The sequence below is a fragment of the Colius striatus genome, chromosome 4, assembly GCF_028858725.1.
Source record: "Colius striatus isolate bColStr4 chromosome 4, bColStr4.1.hap1, whole genome shotgun sequence".
NCBI lineage: Eukaryota > Metazoa > Chordata > Aves > Coliiformes > Coliidae > Colius > Colius striatus.
The window spans coordinates 53,834,575-53,847,532 of record NC_084762.1 but is presented as its reverse complement, the minus strand read 5'-3'; the positions used below and the strand labels follow the sequence as shown (position 1 = coordinate 53,847,532).

General features: G+C 39.9%; 1 protein-coding gene across 1 annotated transcript in view; it reads right to left on the bottom strand.

Annotated features, from left to right (window-relative positions):
* The window catches only part of LOC133625370 (chloride channel protein C-like), a 91,747-nt gene that overhangs the window by 72,418 nt on the left and 6,371 nt on the right, over positions 1-12,958 (bottom strand). Inside the window, exons 4-7 of the mRNA XM_061995877.1 lie at positions 12,378-12,553; positions 10,067-10,159; positions 7,055-7,298; positions 3,462-3,656 (exon numbers count right to left, since the gene is read on the bottom strand). Of these exons, the coding sequence (XP_061851861.1) occupies positions 3,462-3,656; positions 7,055-7,298; positions 10,067-10,159; positions 12,378-12,553 (708 nt within the window). The remainder of the gene's footprint in view (positions 1-3,461; positions 3,657-7,054; positions 7,299-10,066; positions 10,160-12,377; positions 12,554-12,958) is intronic.

Sequence of the window (12,958 nt, the reverse complement as noted above, 5' to 3'; positions counted from 1 at the left end):
TCAGGGATTAAAAGCTTACAGGCAGAGCGCATCTACAAGAGATGGATAAAACTAGGAGTAGTTCAATGCTCACAAAACTTAGGTCAGGTTTTGTTTCTGAAAGTTAGCTCTGGGAAAGTTCAAACCCAGGTCAAGTTTTTGCCAAAGTCCCAAAGTCCAAAGGGGACTAGTAGAAGAACTAGCCCAGATCCAGGGACTATGTATTTAAAGCAGTAGCCTATCTTCACAGCTAGGTAGAAAAAGAAAAAGTGGTAATAATCCTCTCAAATAACCTTTTAAAGTTTTGACAGCTTAATATATAAGTATGTATGCATATATCCTTAAATTGTCCGCCCTGCCCATGGAAACAGTGAGCTTTTGGAACAGAAGCATTAGTCAATGTGATTAAAAAAAAGAAAAAAGAAAGATAGCTCTGAGCTCTGCCAGATTCTTGGCAAAACATTATCTACATTGTGATTTCCTCACAGAGAGAAAGGTGATGAATTGAGGAGAAGGAAACACAGGCCAAGGAGCAGAAGGGCACTTAGGAAGACGGCTTCGCCTAATCTATGGGCTGAAGATTAGATATTCAATTCCAGTCAAAGGAATGGTACTCCGGGTTATGTTGTGGGTGTGGAAGATACCACGATGGGTTCTTTCCAAGTTTAAATGCAGATGGGTTTATACAAGATTATTTTTGGTTAAAGTCACTGTGACAGTTTCTTTCAGTCGCTTGATTATGTGAGTTTCTTTAAAAAAAAAATAAAAAAAGGTCTTTCTCAGATCAAACAGTTTCTTTCCTGCTGTTTTATTGCCAAGTTATAATAAAATAAGGACTGTGACCTGAGAAGGATCTTCTAGAGGCAATAAAAGGGAAAAACAGTCTGAATAAGAGTACAGGCTACAGTGTTACTGAAAAAAAAAAAAAGAAAAGAAAAGAAAGAAAAAAGTAGTATTTAAAAAAAAAATACAAGATGAGGACAAAAATAAATAAACAGAAAAGCTCTTGTAAGCACTACAGCCCTACAAAACACATGCTGTTCTCCCAGTTTCAGGTATGATCTAGCAAGGTGCCAACAGCCCCATGAACTTGTGGGGTAAGGCACCACTCCTGAGCAACATAAAGTAAGTCTGAGAAGGGATTTTCTTTATCTCTGACACTAAATCTTTGCTGGCTGATCTTAAGTTTAATCCAACAGTGTCTTCCAACATACTGTGTCTTGTTGGTTTATGTTGTGGCTTGTTTTGGTTTGTTTTTCAAAAAGTAATAAGGAACCATGTGTTTTTATGTGCCTAAGCAGTTTATGCAGTATTTTTGTAATGTACTATGAGAAAGTAAAACTCTTCCCGATAGCAGGGGAAGTGGCTGTCAAACACAAGAGCTCAGGCTCCAAATTGTTAAAATAATAACTGTTACAAACCTGACCTCCCACAAACAGAGGTCCTTTGGAAACGGTGAAGTTTACACAGGACTAATGGGACTCCACTCCTCATCCTGCTGGTTTGAAAACAGGATTTTTGTTAGAATGTCTCATTGCAGTGCTCAAGAGCACAAAGTCCTGAAGGACACGGAAAGAAGGCTGGGAAGTGGAAAGGCTCCCTAGGGCTGAGAAAACCTGTTTTCCCTATCCACCTTACCCATTCCTTCAAATGCAGAAACAAAAAGCTTCCAAGTGAGCTTCCTCGAGGTGATGCTGAACAAACATGGTTGCAAACTGGAAAGCTGATATTTTGCCACTAAGAGGAGCTAAAATCCAATTGTCATCCAAGACACTGGCGTTTCACAAGGATCCCTCTTCCTCCTCCTCCCCCTCTTCCAAGAGGTCAGATTTCACTTGTGTGCCAACAGAGAACTAAACGCCCAGGATACTGCTCTGAGCAATGAGCAGGACTAGGCAGAGGAAGAGAAGCTGGACTGCCATACAAGTCTTTCAAAAGCTCAGTGAAATGCACTTTTTCCAACTCTATGGGAAAGAGAAATATTGCAATCTATGGGAAATGTATACGTCTCTGTGCCAGTCTGTGGAGAGCTTACAGAGACTTGACCATGTGCCTCAGCCTATGGTTATTCACACTTTTAGCTCCAAAAGTTTCCCCTCTTGTAATTCAAATACTAATTGTTTTGCTACCTGTATCACTCATGTCACTGATGCAAATCAAGGTGATTACTTTTCCCTGAAGCTTATGTCTTTTTGTTGGCTTGGAGTAGAGGCTGCTGAGACATTTCTGGACTGATAGAAAGAGAGCATCTGCATGTCTACAATTCAGCAACCCTCTCTCCAGAAGGAAGAGAAAAGAAAGTATACAATAATAGAAATTTAAAATATACACAACATACACAAAACATACTGGCAAGTCTGACTAAGAGAGGGCAGATGAAAAGGGCTTTAGTGTGAACCAGTTTCCCTAAAGAAAGGGCATCCCATCATTTTAAAAGGTCTGAAAACTCCACAGAAAGGCTTGCTCAAAAATGTTGCAAAAAAAAAGAGAAAAATTAGAACAAGCAGGTATTCACTAGAAAAACTTGCAGAAACCCAAATTTGCACAACTTAATAAAATTGCAGTAGGAAAGCTCTGAAGGTTTCTTTCCTCCACATTTAACAACATACCCAATTTATAACTCAAGTGTAAAACGGAAAATTATTTAAAGGTTCAAAATATGGGAACATTTTGTCTATATCATTTTTTGTTCCAAGGCATGACCCTCCCCAAAGCCACATAATGCCAAATGGAAACTATAAAGCCTAGAGGCAAAATGGGCCCTACCAGGACATCTCAGGCTCCAGGCTGACCTTCATCAGTAACAACTAGGGATAACTGACTCCAGATACATAGTTAGCTCCACAGTTTTCTGTACCTATTCATAACTTTTAAACCCTCTAAAACATTTATTCTTCACACATCCACTCTGCTCACAACAGGCAGAGATCTCCTTTGTTGTTTTGAGGCAAAAATACATATGGTTATTGTAACAGTCTCTTAATTGTTCTTTCCAACGTAATAGCTGAAAAAGTGCTTAGATGCAGAGGTGTGGAGGAAGACGTCTGCTTGGTTCCACTACATGAGCAAGCTCTTTGGAGTATGAGAGGATCAATCACTAGCAAAGAATCTACTTGTGACAGCCCTCTGTAGATTGCAAATAAATGCAAAAGCACACCAACATAATTGCTACCTGTCACTAAGCTGACATAGTATCATCAGAGTAGAGCAGCAGTGGGAGAGCAACTCTACAGGTCAAATATACAAATCATTAAACCATAAAAAACAAACAGACCAATCAAAACCCAAAACATGTCTTCTCCATTCTTACATATCACCAACATTAAACATCTCTATATACTTTGGAAATGTGTGTTTGCTGTACTCTGTTGTACATGATCAAGTATCAGCAGGTGAGATCTACTTTTCCATCCATCCAATTTATGACCTGTCCTGGCCACTATAAATACTATATAATCAAGAGAACTGCATCATTTACTTACAAGGATGAGCACAGTTTCCAACAGCTTGCTTGTTTTCCTAAGGGATATTTTTTGAATCGAATTAAAGAATTGTATACGTAATTTATTAATCTTTATATTTAGGGAAACAAAGAGAGCTCCCAGGAGACCTCCAAGGATTCCAAGGGCAATGGTTGGAACAAAGGCCAAGATGTTCACATCCAGCAGGTTCTTAACCTGAGTCAAAGAAAGGAGAAAAAAAAATGTTCTGAGCGTCCTTCCAGTGACATGAAATACTGCAGCATCTCTTGCAAAACCTGAATAATTTCTGTACAGGAAATAAATCTTTTCTTGTGGTTTAGGGAGCTCAGCTAATTAATTTAAAGCTGATCTCATGAGAGATGATGTACTCATCTTGCACATCTCACAGGAGTGGAACCAGCAGGTAGACATTGGTGTTAGGATATATAGCAGAAACCTCTATGATGCACTGTGGTTATCACAAGAAATAACATGACATACTGGTCTTAATGAACACTTTAAAAGTCTTTTCTGAAACACAGGTTTTATCTCTGTGTCTAATTTGGGGATGTTCATTTACTGTTAACCTGCATCTATGTGCATTGAAATCATTTATAAGTTAGTTAATTTATTGAAGTAAAACTGTGAAAATTTATGCTGATGTAGAACAACTTGCAGAACAACAAATTACAAACACAGAATAAAATCTGGCAGCTGGAATAGTAATTGAATTTTCTGCTTGATTCCTCCATAGTCAGCAAAGATGAGAGCAATATCATATTTTATCTTTTATTTTCCAGTCAACAAAAACAGGTCAACAGATCAGTGGCAATCTATCAAAAGCTGTGAGGATATTATTTCCTTAGCCCTAGCTTAGAGTTACAAAGCTTTTTGTCAAGATTAGGATCTGGACAGAGTAAGAGATCACATAACACTCAAAAAGCCACCTGGCAAGAAGCAGTAAGTGCACATATCAAGGGCTGTCTTCAAAAAAAAAAACCACCCTAAACTAGTATAATCTTGGAGGCACTGGATGGAAGAAATAGTCGGTTTTCCTTAAATTGCTTGAGCAAGTGTGCAGGCCTTCTTACTGTTTAAACTCTTTTTTTATTTTTTCCTCCTCTTCTTGACATTTATCTTATTCTTGTCCAACCCTACCATTCTATGATTCTTGCTATAACTTGTGTAGGCTTTAACAAATCCACTAGGTAGCTGTACTAAACACAGGTAGTATCTCCTAAGAGGAGGAATGCCAGGGTCAAAATCCAGCCAAGCTCAAAGAGTTTGGTCCATAGGGTGCTGCAGACTGAGAAACTAGGTCTGGAAGAGAGAGATTCCCAGCAGCCATTCCCCAGGCAGGCACAAAAAGCCAAACACCTGCACAGTACACTCAGGAAGTAAGGAGATACTTAGGTATATTATGCCTTATAATCAGGACTATAAGTATCACATATGTAGGTCCTCTATGTGCTAAGAAAAGCTTTAATTATGCTATTTTTACCCACGGTTGCAACAAAATCCACCCTTTTCCAAAGGATCTAATGTTTGAAATGTTGAAATTCAGATAGCAGAAGCTTAATTTGAAATAGAAAAATTCTGGTTTATTTACTGCAGGACCCAAAAATCTTGTGTAATATTCTACTTAACTCCAATTTTGCATTAAAACTAAAAAAGACACACATGGTTTTGCGGTTTTCTCTCTCTCCCTCCATTTTTCCTAAGGGAAAGAAATACTGAGAAGTCTGTTTTATAGTAATATATGCACATTACACTGCCTGTGTGTGGCAATAAAGGTAAAGTCAAGTAAGGGCCCCACATGCCGGGAATGAAAGGTGGTACAGTGTATTGTTTATTTTTGTTGTTGTATCAACCACAGGCTTTGGCCAGTCATCAAGAAAAACCTGTTACCTACAGAGCAAGTTTAACCCTTACAAATAATCCAACAGCCTATGTAAAAACAAATTGAAGCTTCCTGAAAATCTCATGCTCTGGAGTACAATAAAATCCCATTGTAACATTATGCTAGGTAGAATGAAACTAAAGAAAATAAATACCTTTCTTGGGAAATGTAAGCCACATGCTTTCAACTCAGAGTTTATCCACTGTAAACTGTGTTGGTTAATGCCACAAAACATGAAAGAATCAAAATTTCCCCTGAGCCCTGGCTTCAGTGAAATGAAAACATTTCTGGTTACCTGTACCACATTGAGAGCCAGAAACTACTGAACCTTGCCAAAAGTCATGTTGATACTAATTTTAGCCAGCTTTTCCCTCTCATGACACTAAGAGAAGACAGAAGGACATGGAATCCACTGGTTTTTTTAGACAATATCCCAAAAGGAGTGTTAAAAGATCAATGCTTACTGTGAAATGTTAACTGAAGTGAACCCACTCTCCCCTGTGCATGCAGCTGTCCATTACACAATACGCTGGCTTCAGCAATGAATGTGGATTCAGAAGGCCTGTCCACTTAATCGCACCTTTCTGCCACAGATTTTTATCTTCTTGGTTGTGTCACTGCAACTGTTTGGGTGACTGCACTATGAGCTGGTCCACAAAAAGACTTGGGTTGAAAAACCAACGTCTTCTCTGCTTACCTAAGCTAAACTTGTAGCAAAGTTAAACTTGTGACAAAGCTAAACTTGTGACAAGTATTTTAGCTTAGTGTATGCAAAATCGTTGTATCGGGAAGCATGTATGCAAAAATAAAGCTGCCTATTTTCCCAATCAAAATATGCCTACATGTGGAAAATACTACCCTCTCTGGTTTCTGCGTTGCTAGAGAGATACAAGTCAGAAGAAATTCAGAGATCAATGAAAGTGATCAGGGAATTATCTTAGGAAAAAAAAGAAACAACTTAGTAAAAAGCGGACTGGGATTCAGAAGACTAAGGTTTTATTTCTAGCTCCCTAATTGATCTTCGAATGAAATACAAAGGAGGATATTTAGACAAGAAATGGAGATCGTGATACTTGCATATAGCTCTTGAATAATCTTGCAATAAAAATTAGCAAAACACATGATAATAAAAGCATTTGTTTTCAGGTGGACATGAGGTAAAATTCAAAGATCAAGGCAGTGTCATGCTGGAAGGAATAAAGTAAAGGTAGCTGAGGCTGAAGGTCACCTACATTGTGCAACCAGCAACAAATAAATAGTGATTAAATATTTTCAACTGTTTCATCTGTAAGCACCAAGGAACAAGGGCACAGTACAGCAATGCCTGCAACAACAACAGAGAGCTCAAGCCAATTACAGGAGGATACCACACTTAAGGGCTTTTCTGTTTCTTCCTTTACGTCAAATTATCTCTCTCCTATCCAGCACCAATACAGAAAGTTATCATAATAACTTCTATGATCAGCTAATAAGAAAATAGTAGATGCTTTGTCTATTTGTTTTCATTAATTTAGAACAAAACAACTCTGTCATCTCCAAGTGATTGTCAGATATATAGTGGGAAGGCTTTCATATCCACTGATCAGATAAATGTGCTTATGTCGGCATTTTCCCTTTTCAGTCCCCCTTCCCCACCACGCCCCCAGTAACAATGCTGAAAGAGACTAGCTTAAACCCCTGATTTTATTTCCTTCCATACCCACACAGTACGTACCCAAAATAAAATTCTTTTCTCTGCTTCAAAAAATCCAAAATGACCTCTGTAAGCAAACCCGTAGAGCGAAGAGGACAGTAAATCTGTGGTGAAGGTAGCCATCAAGCAGCAGAAGAAGGTTTGCCAGGCAAGCCTGATGTCCCAGAATGAAGACACTTCTTCTAATGTGAACAAGAGCCCACCAATAGGGGCACGAAATACTGAAGCTATCCCTGCTCCCGCACCAGCCGTAATGAAACTGCGCCTGCAGCACGGAGAAGAGTCAAAATTCAGGAGGTAAAAAGAAACAAAAACCTCCATAAACATCATTTTCATCTAAGCTGGGTTTATAGGGCTAAATTTACAGATCTGATGGCTTATTTTAGGGTCATTATACCACCTTCCATCTCTAGCATTTGAGTTCAGATCCCTCTGTCTTGACCTCTGGGCTTTAAGAAAACCCTCAGCCCTACAATTTTGTGTGAGCACCATTGTGACATACTAGCAAGTTGCTGATCTAGGACCAACCAGCCTAACACCAGGCAGATACACCACTTCACACCCTGGAAGCAGTGCAGTCACAGGGGTGAAATACTGCAGTAAGGAAGTTTGGGATTCGTAAGAGAATGAGAGGATCTCACTAGAGAATGTGAGTGATATTTCGAGGTCCCTTCCAGCCCTTGAGATTCTATGACTCTGTAACAGCCCCATAGTCTGTAGGGTCAACATGCTGCCTCAGTCTATAAATTCCTGAGAAATCCATGGGGAACACATATGCCTTGTCTCCCTCCCTGTAAAGTTGTGGAGCTTGCTTACACCCCAAAGAGCAACAAACTTCTGTTGCTGTAAGCTGTACCAGCAGCTCAAATGGCAGAGATTTGCACTGTGAGACAGTGGCAGTAAAGGGAAAAAAAAAAAAAAAAGGCAGGCATTAATGGGCAGTTTTTCTTTATACATACATTACTATCATCATTTTTCTGCACACAAAATAATTTCCTTTCCAAACCACTCATTTGATTACATCTTGCATCAGACAAATCCTACATTTTTAAGGAAGACCGCAGTGTGCAAAACAGATGGAAGGATATAGAAAGACAAAATACAATTAGGCTTGAACTTTGCCTTGGAAAATGAGATTCAAGTCCAGCCTTCACAGGGGATGCTCTGGTGATGCTGATACATACAATGCCCTAATCACTAGAGCTCACCAGCTTGTAAAACTTACATCCTCTGGATGTGCTTGTTACCTGAGGCCTCAGTGACAATTTGCAGAAATGCTGATCATTCAATACTAGCTGAAGCCAATGACTATACAAAAATCTTGCATGTTTTTAATACTAAGAAATGTCACATTCTCAGGAAACAAAAAAAACCAAATACGCAAACAAAAAAACCAAACAGATCAGAGTCACCTCTACATTAGGAGGCCCTTTGACTTCTCTGTGGTGTCCAAAAATTTTAACAGTATAAAAATAGGTGACAATGAGGATAACGGACAGAAAGTAAGGGAAAAGATTAGAGAGTTCATGTGTCAAAGCCCTTAACAAAGTCCTCCAGAAAAGCTACACAGGCAGCTTTGTCTGATATTTCCCAACTCACAAATGCTGAGTTAGACACTGTTGTGCATGGATTTTTACTTCTATGTTGTATCTTCACAGAGATATTACTCCCAGCAGCAGCAAACTCAAAAGTTACTGTATGCCACAGTGAAATCTGAGCAAGCTTTTTCTGGAAGTCTACAACTTTTTGCTGCCATCAGTTGTACATGCTACCTGTCCCACCAGTAGAATTAACAATTAAATTAGATCTCTTCTACACATTGTTAGAGCTACCCAGTGGAGGAACACCTTAAGGTCCTTCAATGTCCTAACACGTGCTATGTTACTGCTCTGCCTGTGACTGTTCTTGGAAAGGGTACATCTCTTGCACCTACGTAACTCCAAAAGACACCAAGGGCATGGGAGACTTTCATTCTGGTCTTCATAAAGAAGCATGGTCTCATTTACACTGAAATTTGTCTCTGCTGCTCACCAACAACTCTCTCGATGTAGGGGACTTTCATACAGCCTGCCTCTCCCAGGGTGGCTCCTGACTGCAGGCTAATGTTTCTTTCCAATTATAACTGGATCCAAAAGTTTTCACTGCTACTCTTACCACAATTGCTGATTTCTTCCATGACTAACACTTCGTTAAACCAGTATGTCTCAGATTTATTTAAATGACTAATCTTAACAGGCTAACAGCAACAGAGATCCCATATCTTCCCTTTAGTGCTTTTTAATATTCTTTTAAGCTACAGATCATTCACAGTGGCTGTTCGTGTGAATTCTTTTTATTTCTTTAGGAAATTAACCTATGGGAGTCTGTCTTTTTTTTCCTTGCTTTAGAAAAATAATCCCGCACTGTATAGGGTTTTGTATGTCAACATGACAATAAATACAAACTACTTTATGTCTTCTGGATGGTAATTTCTTTTTTTGCAAACTAATGTCAATTTCAGTAGAACTGTTTACAATAGAGAGCTTACAAGAGTTATCTCACAGACATGCATGGGAAGAGAGAGATTTTAAGATTGCCACAAACAATCTACTTTTTCAAAACTGGAAAAATAATGCAAGATCTCCCTATGCACATTGTGCAATTCCCATCATCTCTTTTTACCTTGGGCTGGTATCATTAATCTAAGCATAAAGCCCAGGAGAAAAATCCTGCACTTTTCTCCCTCCTTATACAACCCAGAAGCAATGGGAAAAGGTCTTCACTACTAACATATTATTTCACAAGCACTCAGTAAAACAACTTGGGAACTTTCTTTTAATTAAAGAACTCAAATGTAATTAAACAACTTCATTTTAATTAGAGTGGGTGGCTTTTTCCCCATTCCAAAGTAACAAACAGCAGGAAAGCTGAAAGATTGCCAGAGCAGCATCTCCATTTCCCTTCCGGGTGCAATGGGCTCACCAGCAACTTGCCAGACACCCTCGAGGCACAGGGCACCCCCCCCCAGAGCCCACCGCTCTGCCCATCACTTACTTATCAGCCGAATTCCGAAATCTGGTGAAGATCGGAAGGTGGACGCCAAGGGTGTCTGACTGCAGCTGGCTCAGGCCACAACCCAGGAGAGCGCTAAAAGGGATATTGTATAATTCAGAGCACTCTTCAGTAAATGGCTCATAAATCAGCCATGGTTAAAGGCAGGGGAGCATAGCACCTTAGCTGGAGTGCAGCAGCAAAGACAGATTGGTTCCAACAGATTTAAACGTGGAAAATGTTGAACACATCTTTTAAATATGCAAAGGCCCGTTGACATAAAGCAGGAGGCTACTAAAGACTTTCAGGTTCTCGACTCAGAGACTTGAATGTCTATTTTGCAAGGAGTGTTGTGATGATGGACCATGAAATGCCTTTTAAAGAACTGCGTGTTAATGTCTGTCCAAGTGTGGTGACATGTCAGACTATAGTCCAGCATTTCAATCATCTATTCCCAGGTTAATGACCACAGCAGCATCCAGAACAGTCCTACTTCAAACAGAAAATGTGTCATGATTTAAATTATTACAGTGTGTTCCCAGGCAGCACTTCAAACTACATTTAAATGGAAAAAAAATCCAAACTCTTATTGAAATGAAAAATCTATTCTTTGTATAATCTTGGAAGGCTTTTCTACAAGACTTAAATTAGGAGCCTTAACAAATCTCTCAGAGGCTTTAAGCAACTTATGTGTGTTTATGTTTAATAAAAATGGTAGAGGGTTCCAGCTTAATTAAATTAAACTAGCTCTTAATTCTTATGTTTTGAAAAGGCGTCACATTAATACCATGCTGACTTTCTTCATGGAAATATGATTCAGTTCTTTGGCTTGTGCATCACTATTACCAACCCAGCACAAAGGCAAAGGAAAAAAAGAAAAAAAAAGAAAAAAAAAAAATCACAGCTGCAGCTCTGAACTCCTGGAGACAAGTGTCTGAAAGCAAAGAAAACAAAAGAAACCTAAAGGGACAGTTAAACCTTGGTAATCATTGTCTGGATGGTTTGTGGCTGCCTCTGACTAACCATGTGCTCCTATTTTTGAACATCTGAGTCATCCTCTAGGGTGCTGCACCTCTATATAATAAATAAATAAATATAAACTCACAGAGTACCAGAAAATGTGAAAGGATGGTGAGGAAAAGAACAGGTTTAGACAGGGTGGTGAAGAGGAAGAGAACAAACCTCAAGGACAAATGACTTCCAAAACCAAAAAGGATCAGAAATAAAGCAGCAAATCAGACAACAAATTATCATGTTAGCAGAGACTAATTTTACCATCTCTACTCAAGATATGGTTTAAAAACAGTAATAAGCACTGCAAGATTCTCCTCTAAACAGTGAATAAAGGAAATCAAAACAAAGAAGCCCAAAATCTTTCCTGCAGTTACTAAGTTTGGCTGTATTGCAACATGGTAAAATTTAAGAACCACTCTAACCTACAGAGAAGGACTGAGCAACCTTCCTCTCCCCTTAGACTGGGCATTAGAAAAAACTTTTTCACCGAGAGGGTTATTAAGCATTGGAACAGGCTGCCCAAGGAGGTAGTGGAGTCATCATCCCTGGAGATATTCAAAAGACGCATAGATGAGGTGCTGAGGGACGTGGTTTAGTGATGGGCTTGGCAATGTGAGGTTAGTGGTTGGACTCGATGATCTTAAAGGTCTTTCCCAAGCAAAATGATCCTATGATTCTCACAAGGCTCTGGACCACAACAGCTCCACCCTGAGTTGCCATCAGCCCTTTGCAGCACTTGCAAAGGAGGGCCTGGTGTCTGTGGTCACCCTCAGCTAGCACTGGCAGCTGCCATGTCTGTAAACTGGAAACGTGGACCCCAAGGGCCTGGCTGTCCACCCTGTGCACCCTGCACTGCCACTTACAGCCCTACTGCAGGTGGCTGTGAAATTCCTGACCCTTTTGTGCACAGCCACTTGAGACTTGCTCTGTTTTTACACACAGACTTTGCAAAGGTAAAAGCAGTTCTATGAGAAGCAAAGCAGCCAGCAGGCCATGGCTGCGAGACAGGTTGCTTTCAGAAACAAAACTGAATGCAGCTGTCCAGATAACTGCTTGTTGAGCCTCATGGGGAATGGTAGAAGGAAATCAAGCCACTATTGAAAGCACACAGCAAAAAAACCCTGGTTTTCTTCACTGTGAGGCATGAGGAGTTGTGCTAATGCAAAGCAGGGTTCAGCATGGGTGAGAAGAGCTTCAAATGCAAGGTGGCATTTTTTAAGCCAGCACCACCACCAAGACAGACATTGCAAGCCCATACCCTCAGTCTGAATAGCTTTAATTTTTGTCTGTTATTTCCTACCCCAAATGGATCATGGGACCTTCTGGCCCACAGAAGAGCCCAGAGGCTACAGCCAGCACGCATGAGACAAATGTCCCTAAAAAGGTCTTGATGTTAAAAAGATGTCGAATAGAAGTGCCATTCAAGTACCCAATGATCTCTGGCAAGCCAGACGGTGAACCTGCAGGGCAAAAGAACTGAAAAAGTAGAAAAAAAATACAAAAACAGAGAAACAGAGTCAACAATCATTAGATGCTGATGTGTTAAATGCATCTAGGGACGCAGTGTTTCAGTCCAGTCCTCAGCTTGCTCTTGTTAATGAAGAAATTTTCCCAGAATTAAGAGACAATATAAGATACACTTATAACTTCTGGCTACACACAAAAATTCAGGCTTCCGATAGCATTGTTCTACACATACTGAGGGGTAATGACAGAAGGAAACAACTGACAAGGGTCCCTGCTCTAGCACCCTGCCATCCCTGACCCTGATGCCTGAAACCAATCAGCCTCTTGTTTTTGCATAGGCTGTCTGCAAGGAATGGTCCATGTCTGAACCTGAATGATTTATCGAGTCAGTTCAGACTTCAGGTAGCTTACAAC